At 42.8% G+C, this 19,154-nt stretch overlaps 1 protein-coding gene across 5 annotated transcripts in view; it reads left to right on the forward strand.

Annotated features, from left to right (window-relative positions):
* STXBP5 (syntaxin binding protein 5) overlaps positions 1-19,154 on the forward strand; it is a 544,022-nt gene that overhangs the window by 128,319 nt on the left and 396,549 nt on the right. For all 5 annotated transcript variants that reach the window (XM_069769165.1, XM_069769166.1, XM_069769168.1 and 2 more), the window contains exons 3-4: positions 3,967-4,048; positions 7,556-7,656. In XM_069769165.1, the coding sequence (XP_069625266.1) occupies positions 3,967-4,048; positions 7,556-7,656 (183 nt within the window). The remainder of the gene's footprint in view (positions 1-3,966; positions 4,049-7,555; positions 7,657-19,154) is intronic.

Here is a 19,154-nt window from a genome sequence, read left to right on the forward strand (position 1 = left end):
CGCCTCTCCATTATTAATCTGGCTTAATGTCACCTTACAATAGCAAGGTGGCATTAACCCTTCATTACCCCATATCCCACCGCTACACAGGAATGGGAAGAGAGTGGCCAAGTGCCAGAATAGGCGCATCTTCCAGATGTGCCTTTTCTGGGGTGGCTGGGGGCAGGTGTTTTTAGCCAGGTTGGGGGGGGGCAATAACCGTGGACCCTCTCCAGGCTATTAATATCTGCCCTCAGTCACTGGCTTTACTACTCTGGCGGAGAAAATTGCGCGGGAGCCCACGACAATTTTTTCCGCCATTTAACCCTTTAATTTAATAGCTAGAACGGCCAAATTTTGCACATACACACTACTAATATTAGTAGTGTGGAATATGCAAAAAAAGGGGGATATGACATGTTTTACTGTATGTAAACCATGTCTCAAATCATGTCGGGTTTAGGAAGCAGATAGCAAAAGCCGGCAATTGAATTACCGGCTTTTAAGCTATCCCGCGCTGGATGAAATATATATAAATATATATGTATGTATATGTGTCTCACTAATATATATATATATATATATATATATATATATATATATATATATATATATATATATATATATGTGTATGTGTGTGTGTGTGTGTTTTTATTATTTTTTGAGCACATGGATCCCTTGTATATCCGTATGTCGGGTTTGCAAGCCTGCGAGAAAATCTCGCAGTACGGATGCCATACTGATTACATACGGAGGATGCCATGCGCAAAATACGCTGACACACCCTTCCTACGGAGGAGATACGGACCAGTATTTTGGGGACTTTTCAGCGTATTACGGCCGTAAATTACGGACCGTATCTTTATACGCTGAGTGTGAGGCCAGCCTTAGACAGAGGGAAACCAAGGTGGATAGGTGTATATAAATGTTTGGCCCCGCCGTGGAGCACCTGAGGAAGCGTGACATACCCGAAACGGCTTTCAGCCATTTTGTCTCCACAAACCTTGTTTGGAGCTACAAATAAAGCTTATTTTAATGTGCCATGTTAGTGCCCTATTTCTCTCCCTACATTATGAATTGGACTTTCTCCTGGTGATGACTATTTATTAGCCGCCCTATGTTGAACAGACATAGTGTATGGCAACACTGGCGTTAACATTGATGGGTGCTTATGTGGGTGGAAAGTTTAAAATATTATTTTCTCTGAAGCACATTTGTAATTAAGGTTTTTAATTTAGCCTGAGCATTTAAGGTGGTGTTAATGTTGTAGATCCCTTTAGTTGCAAGAAGTAGAGCACACTTACTTGTGAACTCTTATGAGCTGAATGACCCCTGTATGGCAGCATGACAGTCTATTGATGACCTTAGGGTCAGATCTTCAGAATTATTGTATACGTATTCTTTTAATTCCACCCCATATGGCATCCACATGTCACCTCCAGGTGGGGCATCATTGCCTGTCTGAATAGCAGGGTTTGACAGTGTGCATCATTATACCGCACGTTTGCGGGTCAGCACAAAGCATAAGATAAGGCTTCTCTGTCATACTCTTCGTTTTAGACATTTTGCTATGAATCCTTTTGTATCTGGACATTTGCTTGTTTGTATGTGAGCTCTGTGTTCAATATCACGTGGGTTGTCGGCCTTCTTCTGCCCTACACATACATACGTACAGAAAAGCTGGCAAGTGGAGCAGCAGGAGGAGAATATTTGAGTAGTGCGTTCGTCAATCTACAGATCTAATTTTCCCCCATTACAGGAGTTTAATCTCTCTCCCCCCTACACCACCCTCTGGTGGGGGCAAGCTCAAAGCCGACTGTAGGAAGCTGCACCTCATGTCTATTAATGTATAATTTCAAAAACCTGACCGGAACATCCAAACATAGACTAAGTGTGAACAGGTGCTGAACCTAGAGTCGCCAACTCGTATATAGTTAAGTAAATAAGGCAGCACACTGCAGCGCTAAAACATGTAAACTTGAAAACACGAAATTTGCATTACTGCACTAGAAATATGAAAAATGAGAGCTTTTAGCGCATAAAAATGGCCAATTTTATGTGTACCTGGTAGCCCCTTTACGGCATCTCTCTTATACCAGGTCCTAAACTTGCCTTACCTCGCTGAGAATAAATGTCTCCATCTGAATGGGTACATGTGAAAACCTCTTCCTAGACTAAAATTCTCTCTCACTCTGTGGAGGGGTATTGGACCTGCTGTAATTAAAACACCTGAAGCTAGGAGGCGGAGTGCACGATCAGAAGGCTAAAGAATACATTTCAAAAACCTGACCGGCACATCCAAACATAGACTAAGTGTGAACAGGTGCTGAACCTAGAGTCGCCAACTCGTATATAGTTAAGTAAATAAGGCAGCACACTGCAGCACTAAAACATGTAAACTTGAAAACACGAAATTTGAACTGCATTACTGCACTAGAAATATGAAAAATGAGAGCTTTTAGCGCATTAAAATGGCCAATTTTATGTGTACCTGGTAGCCCCTTTACGGCATCTCTCTTATACCAGGTCCTAAACTTGCCTTACCTCGCTGAGAATAAACGTCTCCATCTGAATGGGTACATGTGGTATAAGAGAGATGCCATAAAGGGGCTACCAGGTACACATAAAATTGGCCATTTCTATGCGCTAAAAGCTCTCATTTTTCATATTTCTAGTGCAGTAATGCAGTTCAAATTTCGTGTTTTCAAGTTTACATGTTTTAGCGCTGCAGTGTGCTGCCTTATTTACTTAACTATTAATGTATAATGTCTATTAGTTTTTAGATTAAATTCTAGTAAATATGTGGCATCAATAGTTCATGTCCTCGTCTGTAAGCCCCATCCCCTTTTTGGCGTCTGCATAAAAGGTCAAAAAGCTGCCAGATTTTGGGGGTAAGCTACCACTAAAGTCTGGATTCATAAAGCCATGTCACACGTTCTGACTATGGACCGGCCATGGGTCTCCTCACCTAAATTTTATAGGCTCGTACATGCGCGTCAGGGTGACTTGCCACTGCCTGTTCATTTTCACACTGCTAAACATGGATGTGCGGATCCAGTCTAAAGCCGTGTTTCTGGTCCGAATGCGGTCTGTGGGAAAACATAGAAATAGACAGCACTCCGACCACTGTCATTTCATGGGGCGGTGCAACTGAATTTTATTTTTTCAATAAACCAAATCTGCACTTAAAAAAAAAAAAAAAAAAAAAATTGCAGTATTCACTGGCTTCTACCATGTGTTGGGTGCATAAAATATACTGGGCTTTTCATGCTGAGCAGCCATACAGCACACATTGCAATTCTTGTGTATTTGTAATGACTCATGTCATAATGAATAAAACAGGTTGCATGCAGATGATACATGAGAAAACAGTCTCCATGTTTTCTGGATGACGCTCAGAAAATCTTTTATACGCTCATATGAATCTGGCATAATATCAAAAAGCGTCCTCAGGGGCAGGATAAACCCCTGTACTAGTGACCTCCCTCTTATAACTGCAGGGCAAGCGCTTGCCTGCCACAGGGTGAGTCCCTGCAGGAAACCGTGCATCCCACCTTCCTCCATTGCTTGCAGAGTGCCGCTGTAATGGTGACACTGATATGTGCTGGCTCCTTGTATTGTGCAGTACATGAATAAATCTCTTGTCTGATAATATGTTGAGTATAATTGCTTTGATTCTTCATTTTAATTGAGCCCTGTTTAATGCTATAAGGAGCTTGGATGAGATGGAAATGCCTTTTTCGACCTTGTTTTCCCTCCCCGTTTCCCCGCTCCTGTCTCAGGCTCGCTGCGGTCCCTCTGTTACATTCTCTATGATGTTATCAGATGATGTGTAGCACACCTCCGTCTGTATAAAAGGAAGCGTGCGGCCTGGTGACATTTTCACGGCTTATGTGCTTTCCTTTGTCAGTTTCTAAATATGATCTTTTTATTTAACTTTTTTTCTTTCTTTCTTAAGCGGTTCTTCCTTAACATAATTAATGTCAGGTTTGGTCGGCCAGGAGTGGAGTGCTATTGCCAGCATGACAGTGCTTCTTCAGTAATCCAGCTTCAGTTCCTGATTAATGAGGTTAGTCGAATCACTTTAATCTCCTCTCTGACATCACTGCCTCCTGTGTTTCTTCTCTCCTTCACTTCCTATTGTTATTTTTGTGTAGGGTTGATCAACTACTACAGGACCGAAATCCCGGTAAACAGCATTCCACACATTTATGTACATTTATACATGTTTGTACAGTTAATTATGTATATGTGTGCACACTTAGGAGAGGCATACATTTTATTCTGCATAAACTTGGTTTAGTCTTTAGTGTTGAACATGGCTTTATAATTTTTCTACATCTCTGGTTTCAATGTAAACTGCATTACATACATAATTCCGTAATGTTTTCTTACAAAGTCATGCAGTAATTGTTTTTTAATCCTCGTTTTAAAAGCACATGGGTTCCATACTGAGATACCCTGTGGTGGGCTACAGGATCACTCATGATCTGGTGTCGTCCTCTGCGCTGGGGGCAAGTATAATGTAGCAGCTGCTGTGGGCCTCAGCAAATGAGTAGGCCCAAAGAATAATGACAAATTGCTGGAAATGTACCGGTTCCTGTAATCCTGTTCCAACGTAAATTCATTAAAGCTGCAACTTAGCAGTAGCAGGTCCATTTCGCAGCTGCATGGCCGTGGACCTCAAGGGGGAGATAGATGCAGCTTATCGCCGCTTCTGTCTCTTTGCCGGGTACATAGCGCTTAATGAGTACTGTGGAGTGAAAAGAAGCATTGGCACTGCCCTTACTTCTGTAGGACCAGACGATCACTAGATGGCCAGGCTTCACCAGTGCTTATCCAAGCATTTTTGTTTTTATCTTAGGTTTGTCTCTCCCCAGTATAGCAGTGCTGCTAAGTCCTAGGAGACTCAGATCAGATCTGCCAATGAGGTGTGGCACAGAGGAGGGGGCTGTTTTCCTATGGATGCCCTAGTTAGTGATGGAAAAAGTGAACATTAAAGGAGAAAAATTGCTCTAAGGATTTATTATAACCTCTTAAGGAGCAAAAATCTTAAAAGTGCTTTGGAAATGACCAACAAATCTACAGTATACAAATGCCCTTTCAGGAAAGCGACTCCTACATTTTTTGAAGGGTATTCCTCTTGAAAAATGTGGATGCTTAAAAAAAAAAGTCATCTGCACATACCTTAACAGCAGCGAGCGAAGCTCTGCCCGCTGCTAAGGCTACTTTCACACTAGCGTTTTCTGCAATCCGTCACAATGCGTCGTTTTGCAGAAAAAATGCATCCTGCAAAAGTGCTTGCAGGATGCGTTTTTTCCCCATAGACTTGTATTGATGACGCATTGCGACGGATTGCCACACGTCGCACGACGGATGCGACGTGCTTTGGCTGACCGTCGGGAGCAAAAAACGCTACATGTAACGTTTTTTGCTCCTGAAGGACCGCTTTTTCTGACCGCGCATGCGCGGCCGGAACTCCGCCCCCACCTCCCCGCACCTCACAATGGGGCAGCGGATGCGCCAGAGAAATGCATCCGCTGCCTCCGTTGTGCAGTGCGTTAAACGCTAGCGTCGGAATCTCTGCCCGACGCATTGCGACGGGGAGATTCCGACGCTAGTGTGAAAGTAGCCTAACTTGTATGTCAGCGGCATTTAGAGCGGGTGAACCGAAGGTGCGCTGTTCTACATGCCCTTTTGCCTATCTAAAGGGACTGACAAAGTAACATACAAATTAAAAAGTTTTGACAGATAAGATGAATGTAAAACTAAAAAAAAATGGCGAAATAGTTTTTATTTATTTTTTTGGTGAACAATTTTACTGCACATGCAACTTTTTTTTTGCTTTTTGTTACATTGAATAGTAAAGTAAATGTTGTCATTTAAGAACTACAACTTGTCTCACAAAAATAAACGCTCCTCAAATGGCTTTGTGGACGGTGAAATACTTGTGGCTACTGAAAGAAAAGGAGGCAAAAACTCAAAACGAGAAGCCAAAACAAAAAAACTAAGAGGGGAAAAAAAGCTGAAAATCACCCAGTGCAAAGTGTTTAAAGGGAACCTGTCACCTGAATTTGGCGGGACTGGTTTTGGGTCATATGGGTGGAGTTTTCGGGTGTTTGATTCACCCTTTCCTTACCCGCTGGCTGCATGCTGGCTGCAATATTGGATTGAAGTTCATTCTCTGTCCTCCATAGTACACGCCTGCACAAGGCAAGATTGCTTTGCACAGGCGTGTACTATGGAGGACAGAGAATGAACTTCAATCCAATATTGCAGCCAGCATGCAGCCAGCGGGTAAGGAAAGGGTGAATCAAACACCCGAAAACTCCGCCCATATGACCCAAAACCAGTCCCGCCAAATTCAGGTGACCGAGTCCCTTTAAGGCCCACTCAGGCCTGTTCACTAGGCCCGTTACCGTCTCAATTCTTGATCACACTCAGCTGTCATTGTAGAGTTGTGCCTCCAGTTCGTTTTTAGTAGTGGGCCCCACAAGAGCTTATTACATCCTTGGGAGCTACCTAACTATTTGAACCTCAATTATATTGAAGGTGAATTTTTTTTTTCTTAGCATAAATCATTTGACTTCAGTGTCCAAATCATTTTGATATATCGTTTATAATGTGAGGTTTATTTGATATATGAAAATGACACACCATTTGCAGATTTCTTATGGTTTTCAGTTTTAAATGTACAGAAAAAAGGATAAACACGAATAAAACTAATGAATAATTAAATACCTTAAGTAAGATTTGTCCATTAAAATGTCATCCAAAAGTATTTAGAATTGTCGTTGTTTTACTATATTTGCACCAATAAACCTGAAACTATGGCAATACCTACTTAAATTGTCTTTACTCAGTGGCACTTGATGTACAGCAGGGGTGTCAGGCCTCGAGGGCCTCAAACCATGCGTGTTTTCAAGATTTCCTTAGCATTGCACAAGGTGCTGGAATCATTTTCTGCAGTTGATTAAATTATCACCTGTGCAATGCAAGGTAATCCTGAAAACATGGCCTGTTTGCAGCCCTCGAGGAATGCAGTTTAACACCCCTGATGTACAGGCATTGGGCACTTAGTAGGTTCTCTGGATCGGCGCTTGGCACCACTGATGGACAGAAGCTGGAAAGTGACTTGCAGCATGAAATGGACCAGACGGGACCAAGTATATCGAGTAAAAACCCATCTCCAACATAAAAACAATTATTATAATGGACAATCTATCACTGTTCTTAAACATGTACAAGATATATAAATAATAAGTCTTATGTATATTTAGCTATTTCTTAGCTCTCATATTTTTTTTAATTCTGAATGTTTTAGTAAATAAACTTACACAATATGCCTTTTATGTTTCATTTAAAAACCAAGGAGCAGCTGTGTCATCGGATAACCCTTTGAAGGTGTTTAATTTGAAACATTTGGAGCGATATATTTTTTTTTCTTTTGAAATATGTTCAAAGCCCATCTAAATATGTCCCATTATTGGAGCTAATTTCCGATCACAGCACACCCAAACTCTCCTTGTAACCATGTTCCGTTTATTTTCTGATTAGTCGTGTATCACTTTTATAGGGAGCGCTTGTGAGTGCCTTGACGGATGACACTTTACATCTTTGGAATCTGCGACAGAAGAGACCTGCCATACTGCATTCCCTGAAATTCAGCAGAGAACGGTAAGAGCATGCAGATGGCCTCCGACTTTAGTGGTTGGCGACCTTGTCATAATGCATAGTTAATTGTGCTTGGAGATCACTGGTTGTGCTGCTTCACTTCTCAGGTAGAAAATACTATTAATGAATGTATCATAATGTCAGATGGGATGTCTAATACTGGATTTGCCTTTCTTCACTTTAGTGCCCAAGATATAAACACTTAATACTCTCCTCTGAGCTGCAATGTTGGCGCCATCTCTTGCCACAGGTCATGTGGCCACGTGACCCAGCAGGAGTGACGCCGACCACCTCGCAGGAATGGTGCCACTCCATGAGGTTAAATACCACTTTTTTTTTTTTTTATCTGGAGCACTAAAACAATTAAGAAGTTGGTCCAGTAGTGGACATCCCCTGTAGGTGACTAGTTGTGACTAAGCCTTTAATTACTGCTTCTTCATATTAGATACAGATTGCACCATACCTAATGTTTCTATTTTGATCCATTATTAGTCGTTTCTGTATCCCTATAGATGGCCTGCAGACTTCACGGAGAATTACATAGGAATACTTACGTAAACAGAAATATTCCACTTGTTGCACATTTGGCATGTGGGGTTCTGTATGTCAGGCAAAAACAATGAATTCCATATGTTCATATAGTGATTGTCGTGATATAATAAGATGAACCTTTTATAAGAAGTACAGCATGGAGTTAACATTAGAGAGGTCTCTGGTGTTGGTGTTCGGGGTGATCACTGTGTCTGGTCCCTGGCAAAACAAAGGTGAACGTAGTGATTGACAACAAAGTATTTTCCGGATCAAAGTGGGCCTGCAGTTTGTATAATTTGGAACAGCTGTTGACTTTATATTTTGTGATCCTGGAAGACGGTGGATTGCCGGACTGAGAGGGCAATATATGATGGTAGGTGGTAGATTATAGAGCAACTTAACAGAGGATTATGTAGCCCGATCCACAAGCAGCAAGAATCGGACACTGGCTTTGCTTTTGCCGCAGTGTATGCTTTACTCGGAAACATTTTTTTTATTTTTTGGAAAAATACAATTTTGAAAAGCCGGCTGGAGACTCTGCGTCGACTGATAGATCTGCTGCAGATTTCCTAGACTTACTGATCTGTGTTTGTGTGCATAGCGAGAGACCTGTCTATCTAGGGAGACTGTCTGTCCAGCTTCTCGCGTAGGCCATCTCTGGACTCTTCAGAGTGAAAGACACTTGGTTTGAATAACTCAGCCAGTGTCCGATTCTTGGTGCCTAGAAGGTCTGAGATGGCGGGCTAGTGTGGGGGTGTTGGGGTCCAGCTGGATATGATTAGCTATAGTATGATGGCCATTTCTTTTCATCTACCATGTAACATACTTGTAATTATGTAGTTGATGCATGAAATAGTGTGATGTTGCCCTTTTACAGTAAGTGGCCGCTAATGGCTTTTGCTTTGTTCTTTTATGGAAAATGCTGCAAACTGTGTAGGTGCAATGTGTCACCGGTTTAAACCACTTTTTATGCTTCGGTTTCTGAGGACAGCGTAGGATATTGGCAGCGAGGTGTCTACTGGATGTATCTCCTGCAGCTTGAGATGAGCACGGAGTATGATTATTTGTTGCTGTTTTCCTGACTTTCACTCACGGTCTTCTCTCTCTATGGCTAAAGCTTCTAATCGGTTGCGTGGATAGTCCAGAGGTCCGTTAAATATTGATTAGTGTGCACGAGTAATGGACAGGAATCCAGTGTTTGGTTTCCATTGCAGGAAAAAGTCATATTTTATGAAAACTACATTAGAGAATCCCTCAGCAGGTTTTTTCTATTTAATCAGATTGTAGCAAAATGTATGGCAGGAGACCCTGATTCCAGGGAGGTGTCACTTATTATGCTGTGTTCTATTTTCAATACACAGTGTTTTATCAGCAGGAGATGAACACTACCAGACAACAGCTCACGTGCCCAGCGGTCAGGCCAGTCTGTTTGATCCCGCCCCTTCACTGATTAGCAGCTTGCTCACAGTGAACCCAGGAAGCTGCCCGTCAGGGGTGGGGGGAGGGGTTATACCGGGCCGAAGACTTGCATCTACAGTACATTAGGCAAATAGGGATTCTGAGAAAACTGAACAAGGCAGCCGACGAAGTGATGCGTCTCGGGAATCAGGCTTTTTTGCCCTATGTTATGCTGTTCTAAGATTATGTAGCAAAAACCTGCTGACCGATTCTCTTTAAATCATGCGGTAAGTGAGCCACCGCTGGAACTGGGTCTCTGTCACTACTGTGTGCTGCCCAGCTGACGCACAAATGCGGCAACATTCATCTACGTTTATACCAGAATAAAAGGGCTTTCACAATCTATTAATGGCTTATATTGCAACGTGCTTGAAAAAACATCTTTGAAATGTACCTGTTTCTCTCATATAGTGATTTGTAATTCTGTGTTGTACAGGTCATTGCCTAGGTGACTGGCCACCACTGCAGTTTAGAGGCGGCTAGTTACTTAGGCAAGGAGCTTGTGCTTACAAGCTCTTATTCATATAGCAGGCAAACACTTATGAAGTTGGCCGTATCGCATCATCCAATATTGTATGCTGGGGTAGATGACAAGGGATTAGATTAGGATCATTGCTTTATTATGGAATTTTAAACATGGGAAATAAACCAGTTTCCTCCTTTCTTCTGATGTTACAATTTGACTACTAACTCTATATTAATCAATGCCTTGAAGCATGCAGAACAGCTATTAGTATTTCTATGTCTTGTATTTGTGACTTTGTCTCAAAGTCACTGTGATACTGTTAGGTCATTTTTGATTACATGCCTACAGTGCTCTATACATAAAATTTTCTGTAGAATATCCATTGCTGCCTTGGAGGATGTTGCCCTCTTAGTCCCTCTAAGTATTTATCAAAAAGTCTAGCCAATAATATGTATGGATAATGTAGTACCCCATAGCATTAATTCTAGGACTTGTTTGCCTGTACATATCTTTACCCCGTTCAGGCTACAAAGTGTAAGACCTGATCTGTAATTACTCTCAAAATAAAAAGATATTTGGAGTTGATGTGAATCTACCTATGAGTGTATTCACTCACTTGTCCCATATGTTCTACTAACGAGGATTTAAAAGTATACAACTTTAGGATTGCCTCTACGTAATTATTTTTAGGCTTTAGCTTGATCTATATAGACAGACCAATTCACCCATGTGCCTCCTGAGGTTCCGGATCTCCTTCTTTGGGATCACATAGTTCTACACTTATCCTGAGTAGCATGTACTCACACTTGCAATTCTTTCAATGGTTGTTTGAAATCTGCACTGACGCATTCTAAACCGCTTAGCTAAGCTCCTGTAATGCATTAAGGCACCTGATTTTTCCTAATCAGATTAAGGTGTAGAACAGAGACTTCCCAGAATGTGAAGCATCAGAGCAAGGACTTTGCCGAAAGGGAGCCAGCTATGAGTGCTGGGAGGTTTCCACTTGTACAGAATAGTAAATGCAGAACCATAGAACAGTCTAGACAAGAGATATGCAAACCCGAACAGTAAAGTTCAGGGTCTGTACCGAACACCTTCTGTTCGGGAAAGGACCTGCTGAACACTGACTTCTCCAGGAAGTCCGTGTTACTGTTTGGATTCGGCACCCCGAGCATTGGGTGTTTTCTACATGGTCATCAGCATGGGAGCACTAGAAACACCTGCGACTCTGATCGGTGGTAAGATTACCACCACCGGTCTGAGTGCTGCGGCTACCACGGTGTCAGATAGCAGCGTGACTCAGCACCTGTGACTGACGATAAAGTTTACCTCTGGTCACAGGAGTTGGCTGATAACAGCGAGAGCAGATTCCAGCTGACGGGAGTATTCAACAATTGGCTCCTGTGCTGTAAATAAATAAATAACTGGCATGGGGTCGCTTATGTTTTTGATAACCAGCATGGCTAAACTGACAGCTGTGGGCTGCAACCATAAATGATCAGCTTTATCATGGCTGGTAATCAAGAATAGAGGGGTCCCCGTTCTATTTTTTTTTTTTTTTTTTTTTTAAATAAATAAAAAAAAAACTGCATTGGGTTCCTCCCCATTTTTGACAACCAGCCAAGCTAAAGCAGACAGCTGGGGGCTGGTGTTCTGAGGCTGGTACGGGGCCATAGATATTGGTCTTCCTAGTCTAAAAATAGCAGCCCGCAGCCGCCTCAGAAAAGATTTATCTATTGGATGTGTACCAGGCTCCTCCCACTTTCCCTGTGGTGGTGGCAAGTGGGGTTAATATTTGTGGGGTTGATGTTACCTTTGTATTGTTAATTGACATCAAGCCTCTCCATTACAAACCCCATAGTTAGATTGTAAATAAGCACACAGCCAGAATAAAGTTATCTACTTGAAATAAAAAGACACACTGTTTTACTTTATTTAAAAATTAAACACAGTTTATCTCCCCTTACGCCTTTTCCATTGAAGCCTTCGTGCCCTCTAAAAACAAACAAAAAAACCCCAACAAAATAATATACAACAATAATACTCCCCTAATGCACATTCAATTGGATCCCTGGTTTCCTGTTAAAAAAACAAACAAACAAACAAACAAACAAAAAAACACCATATCCCTTACCTATCTGACATACTGTCCCACTCCGTAATCCGGGTCTGAGATAAGGGGTTTTCAACCTGGACGGTGCCAAGATGCGACCTTCCAGGCTAAAGACCACAGGAGAATGAGCTGCTGCAAGCAGAGTCAGTGACTAGCAGTGAGGTGACATCATCAGGGTTAACACAGGTAGCCCAGGCTGCGTTTCAAGCTCAGTTCACTGTGAGCCAGGCCAATGAACTGTGGTGACCTCAATGAGATCACCATGAGAAAGTGTCACGCTGCAGCACTGAGCTCGGTGAGTTCACCGTGAGAAATTTCTTATGGTGAACTGCAGTGAACGCGCTGAGCTCAGTGCTGCACAGTGAGATCTCAGAGATCACCATAGTTCATTGGCCCGGCTCAAACGGAAGTGATCTGGCAGCGCTGCCTCGGTGACCTGCAGTAACCTTGATGACATCACCGCTAGTTACTGAGTTCCAGATTGAAAACCACTTATCACAGACATGGATTACAGTGTGGGGCAGTATGTTGGGCAGATGAGGGATCTGGTTTCGTTCATAGGGCTTCAATGGAATGGGCATTGTGTGATTATAACTTTATTTTATATTTTTAAATAAGGAAAATGGTGTTTATTTTTATTTAAAGTAAAGGACTTTTTCTGGCTGTGTGTTTATTTACAATATAATTATAGGATTAGTAATTGAAACGTGTCTTATAGACTCCTCTCCATTTCTACGCCGTGGGATTGATGTCGCACAACCATACAAAGGTTACATCAACCCTACAAATGTTAACCCCACTTGCCACCACCACAGGACAAGTGGGAAGAGCCAGGTAAAGTGCCAGACTTGTTGCGTTCAATAGATGCACCTTTTCTAGCGCGACTGCGAACTGCTATTTATAGGCTGGGAGGGCCAATATCCATGGCTCCTTGCCAGCCTGAGAATGCCAGCTCTCAACTGTCTGCTTTAGTTTGACTGATAGTCAAAAATGAGGGGACCTAAACTTTTTTTAAATTATTTAGTTAAATAATGTTAAAAAAAAATGGCACGTGGACCTCTTTTATTGATAACCAGCATTGGTAAAGCTGACCGCTGAAGGTTATAGCCCCCAGCTATCAGTTTTGCCATGCTGGTTATCAAAAATAAAGGGGAACTCACGTTGCGTTTTTTTTAAATTTTTATTTTGTTAATTGAATACTCCCATCAGTCGTGCCTGCTCTCGTTATCAGTGACAGCAATAGTATGCTGATGGGAGCGGTAGTCTCATTAGCTGCTCCTGTTACCTCCAGTCTCAGCTGCTCCCTCAAGTTGTCATTTGACCGCATGGGAGCTGCAGCTCTCTGACCACCAGTAATGATCTTACCTCCGATCAGAGCCAGTGTTTGCCCTGCTATCATGCAGATAAGTGTGGTAAACAATGGATATTCAGGCCCCCCATTCATCTAAATGGAGTACAGGTACTGTTATGGTGCTCGATCCAAACTTTTTTTTTTTTTTTTTTAACTGTTCGGCTGAACCCTCTGGAACCATAGGTTCCCCCATCACTAGTCTACACATCAACAGAACAAGATACCGCATACACTCGTGTATAAGCTGAGATTTGCAGCACATTGTTTTGTGCTGAAGACGCCCCCCTCGGTTTATACATGAGTCATTGTCCAGAAAGTTGGTGCGGGAGGGCGAGCAGTGGCAGGAGCTGGCTAACAGAAGACCTCATACTCCCCCTCATAGTGCCCTCACTGCATCTCTGTCCCAGCGCCTCGTCCTGTGCTGGTGGTACCACTCATTAAAGTAATGAGTATGCACGCGTCTCCACTCCCTTAGGCGTGAAGCACATATTCATTACTTTAATGAGTGGTACCAGGTGACCGCTCAGCACCGGACAGCTGCCGTGCAGGGACAACGGAGATGCAGGGACGGCTCGAGGAGGGGGGTAGAAGTGAGCCATGCATACAACGATGGGATGGGGGGTGAGCCATGCGGGACTGGGGGAGCAATGCATAGAACGGGGGGAGTCACACATACCAGGACAGGACGGGCGGGATCCACACATAGCAGGACAGGACGGGGGAGCCACACATACCAGGACAAAATGGGGGAGCCATGCATAGCAGGACAGGGATGAGGGGACAGCACATACCCAGCTTATACTTGAGTCAATAAGCTTACCCAGTTTTCCGCGGCAAAATTCGGTGCCTCGGCTTATACTCTGGTTGGCTTACACTCTAGTATATACGGTAAGTAATGTTCAACTCCCCACAACGGAAAGTCAAGACTTGCCTAGTATTTGCTCCGTTGATGTTCAGGGCCTGTTTTGATAGTATGCAGTGAATTATAAAATCCATTGACTGGTCCTAATGGCGCCCAGTTTCTTTTCGTTGCTTTTCATTCAATTGTGTATATTCAAATGAATCCACAAAATGTGTTTCAGTGTTGGATGTGCTACACATCTCATTACAGTTCATACAGGAAAACCCGTACTATTTTATAAACTGTTGAGCTTAAGATGTGTGAGCTTGGAATCCAATATTAGTGCACAATTGTGGTGTTTTTCCCATTGCAGAACCAGTGTTCTCAACTCATTTCCTCTGCGAGGTAAAGGCCTTCCAGAGCGGATACGGCCCATTGACTCGCAATGAGCAGCAAAATGTGGTTAGCTTTGTGTGTTTGCTGTTTGGGGCTGCTGGCAGGTTGCAGTTGACAGCTACTTGTCTGTGATGTTTTGGACACACCACACAGACAGATGTGGTGGTCTAGCAAACCGCAACATCGCCTGCCATGTTTGGAGCAGAAGTGGCCATGCTGTTTTTTTATGGATGTGGGGGTAGAGAGGGGGGAGTATTGCTATGCTGACAGCACACAAATGAGACAAAAAACTGACTGGCACATCCAGACTAGTGTGAATAGGTGCATACCAGGAGGAGCTACCTCCAAATACAATAAAGGGTTGCACTCTATCGTGCTAAAGCAAGTCAATGTGGAATATGTGAAATATGAATAGCAATACGGCTTTGGAGTATTAGTAAAGATATGGGACGTTTAGCATAAAATTTGGCCAAATATTATGTGTCCATCAACCGTCATCAAGGTGGTCACATCTCTGTCAACAATGTCTGCATTTATGGGTAAGTAGGGACCTGGTGGAGGGCGGAGTGCCCGGTCAGTAAGCGAACATACAAAAGACCAAAAATGTCTGCTATTCACATTTCCTGTATTCCACACTGACATGCTTTAGCATGATAGAGTGCAACCCTTCTTTGTATAGCACAAAAATAAGGCCATGTGGTAAACCATGGCACCGAAACACAAGCTTTGTATGGGATTCTTGGTGGTGCACGCTTTGCTGACCTCTGCCTGCAGATTCAACTGATCAGCTCGCTTTTGGATTTTATATTTATAGAAAAGGGAATTTTGAAAAACCTCAAGATGCATTAGATATAAGCTTTGAAATCCTTTCTTGTGTTATCTAGTTGAGTAACATCACAGTGTTCCTGGAAGCACAGGCTCCTTTGATCATTTTAAGGGAGGATGTGTGTGTTCACAGAGTAATTGCAGGTTTATAGCGGTTCCATTCGATAGCTGATGTTTGCTTTTAATAGCGCTCTCCTGATTCAGAGCATGTTAGGGAAGCTTGTTTTTCTCTGGGAAAAATGGTTTTGTTCAATTTTACACTTAACCCTTTTGATGAGCAATCAGATTTTATGCTAGTAGTAGAAACACAGTTGAGTTCAATTAGGTTATTGAGGTGCGTATGTAAATATTCATTTACTGAATTTTCTGTCTTGCTGCCAGTTGGTAATTATGTTTTAAAGAGTAGCAGTCATTTTAATTTTTATTTAATAAATCAATAGCACATATAAAAATAAGCAACTTTGTAATATATCTTATCAGAGAAATCTGCTTCTTTCTCCTCCTGGACTGATCGTTTATTCTCAAAATTTTCAATTCTGAGGTAAAATCTGTATTCGGTGAAGGCAGAATGTTACGTTCCTGAGATGGGAGAGGACAGTAGATACTAGTAAGAGTCCATGGAGCATGTCCTATCTCAGTAATGTAACATTCTGTCTTCATTGAATACAGATTTTACCTATGAATTGACAATTTGCAGAATAAGGCTATGTGCCCACTGTCAGGAAATAGCGTTTTGGACATAGCAAATTTTCGCTGCGTCCAAAATGTTGCGTTCTAATCGCACAACTAAATCCGCATGTGTTCAGTGATCCATGTGCATTTACCGCATCTAATGAATGGCTATGGGTAAAACTGCGTAGCGTCTCCACTGTAGATGATTGACATGCCGCTGCTCGTAAATCACACCGCGGGTTAGTTTACGCAACGTTAAAGAGCAGCACCATGGACATCGATTTACTGTAAATTCCATCCACTCGACTCCTAATGTAGAACGCGGCCTTTGGACGCAGCGCGGGTGAGCTGGTTTAATACGCTGCTCTTCCTGATCTTGGGAACGCATCCTTAAAGATCAGTCCAGGAGGTGAAAGAGGTTGATTTCCCTGAGAGATTTTTACAAAGTTTCATATTTTCATTATTTCTATTGATTTCTATTTTTTTTTTTAAGCAAAATTAGTGATTTATTTTTTAAACCTCTTTGGCTGTGTAACTGGAACAATGGGTGCAGTGACAAAATGCAGTTCTATCCTCCTTGTAAGCACTCGCTGCCAGTCATTGGGACGGTGCAGGGAGTCATTAGTCGCTGCTCCCTACAGTGCTGCTGAGCAGGGTGTGTGCAGAGCAGGTTGTTAATGTACTTGGAAGTGATTACAGCACGCTCTCTGTATAGTGAGCGGAGGCGCTAAGGACCTCTGCACCGCCCCGATGACTTGGATGAACTGCAACTTAATTTTCCCCTTGTAGCCTCTCTTCCCGTTGGTCCTCCTTCACACGTCCATATAATTCCAGAACCATAAGTGTGCATCTTAAGAAAAATCAATTGCAGAGTATCTTCCATACTTTGCAATGTTTATACACGTGCAGCACATGGAGGCCATGCGTGTGCTGTATGTGTTTTATTACATGGAACCATAGACTTGTGTTGGCTTTTGTCAGCGCAGTGCATATTCATTTCTCTTTAGCAGTGGGCACAGGTTTTAACTGCAGCCGCTGGCTCCTGCCTCTGTGACCTGCCGCTCCCCCTCATCTGCCGTCTTTCTGGGACAATGACTCGTGTAGAAGCTGAAGGGAGCGTTTTTTTAGCACAAAAAATGTGCTGAAAAACTCTGCTTATACACGAGTATATATGGTATCTGCTGTAGAAATGTATGAGACATGCAGCCGCTAAGGCTACTTTCACACTAGCGTTAACTGCAATCCGTCACAATGCGTCGTTTTGCAGAAAAAAAGCATCCTGCAAAAGTGCTTGCAGGATGCGTTTTTTCCCCATAGACTTGTATTGACGACGCATTGCGACACGTCGCATTCGTCGTGTGACAGATGCGTCGTGCTTTGGCGGACCGTCGGGAGCAAAAAACGCTAAATGTAACGTTTTTTGCTGCCGACGGACCACTTTTTCCGACCGCGCATGTGCGGCCGGAACTCCTCCCCCACCTCCCCGCACCTCACAATGGGGCAGCGGATGCGATGAAAATCTGCATCCGCTGCACCCGTTGTGCGGCGCTTACAACGCTAGCGTCGGTAACCTCGGCCCGACACTAGTGTGAAAGAAGCCTAACACTCACATATTATTCGAGCACACCAAAGTCACTTGGTTTCACCCGAGCATACCCAGATAACACCTTATCCCAGCACAGTTGCTCATCACTAGTGTTTGAAAACGTTGACAAACATCATGGCATTACTACAAATTAATGGTTTCCCATTTTAGCAATTTTTACATCCACTGGGAAACAGTGGCTAAGACTTGCAAATTTTTGGTCTTGATTTTTAGCAGAAATATGGAGGCGCCATACGACTAAACTAGTATTGCCTTTTGGATGTTTATTGTAAGGTATATCCAGGTGTTAGAATAGGCAAGTCAAAGTCCAGACCTCAATCCAATCGAGACTCTGTGGAAAGAGCTGAAAACTGCTGTTCACAAACGATCTCCATCAAACCTCACTGAGCTCGAGCTGTTTGCTAAGGAAGAATGGGCAAGAATTTCAGTCTCTCGATGTACAAAACTGATAGAGACATACCCCAAGCGACTTGCAGCTGTAATCGCAGCAAAAGGTGGTAATATTGCACAGTTTTTGAATTTCCACAAAAATTTAAAATAACCAATAAATTTTGTTCAACTTCACAATTGTGTTCAACTTGTTGTTGACTCTTCACCAAAAATTTACATTTGGTATCTTTATGTTTGAAGCATGATATGTGGGAAAAGGTTGAAAAGCTCTAGGGAGCCGAATACTTTCGCAAGGCACTGTATGTATGTATATATAACACACACACACACACACACACACACACACACACACACACACACACACACACACACACACACACTATATATATATCTAATATATAAAGCTGAATGTGTGTGTGTGTGTGTATGTCCGGGATTGACATCTGCACCGTCGCAGCTCCAGCCACAAAATTTTGCACAGTCACACGTCTGGACCCCGAGAGCGTCATAGGCTATGTTGAGGCGAAATTTTAACCCCGCGCTTTCCAATTCACCAAACAATTTTGCCCATATCTACATAATGGGGGATTAAGTGAAAGGAAAAGTGTTGGAGGCAAATTGACAGCTGCCAGATGTGAACAAGGGGGACTTAAAGAATGAGAGCGATGGCGTCAAAGTATATACCGTACAGTTGCTAAGGTGGGGCCCCGACATGGGATACTCACCACACACGGGGATATGAACACACAAAATGCGCCACACACTACCACGTGCTTGAACACATATACCACCCTCGGCACACATTTCACCACACATACACCAACCTCGCCACATAAAAGTCAAAACACAAGT

Source organism: Ranitomeya imitator, chromosome 5 (assembly GCF_032444005.1).
Source record: "Ranitomeya imitator isolate aRanImi1 chromosome 5, aRanImi1.pri, whole genome shotgun sequence".
NCBI lineage: Eukaryota > Metazoa > Chordata > Amphibia > Anura > Dendrobatidae > Ranitomeya > Ranitomeya imitator.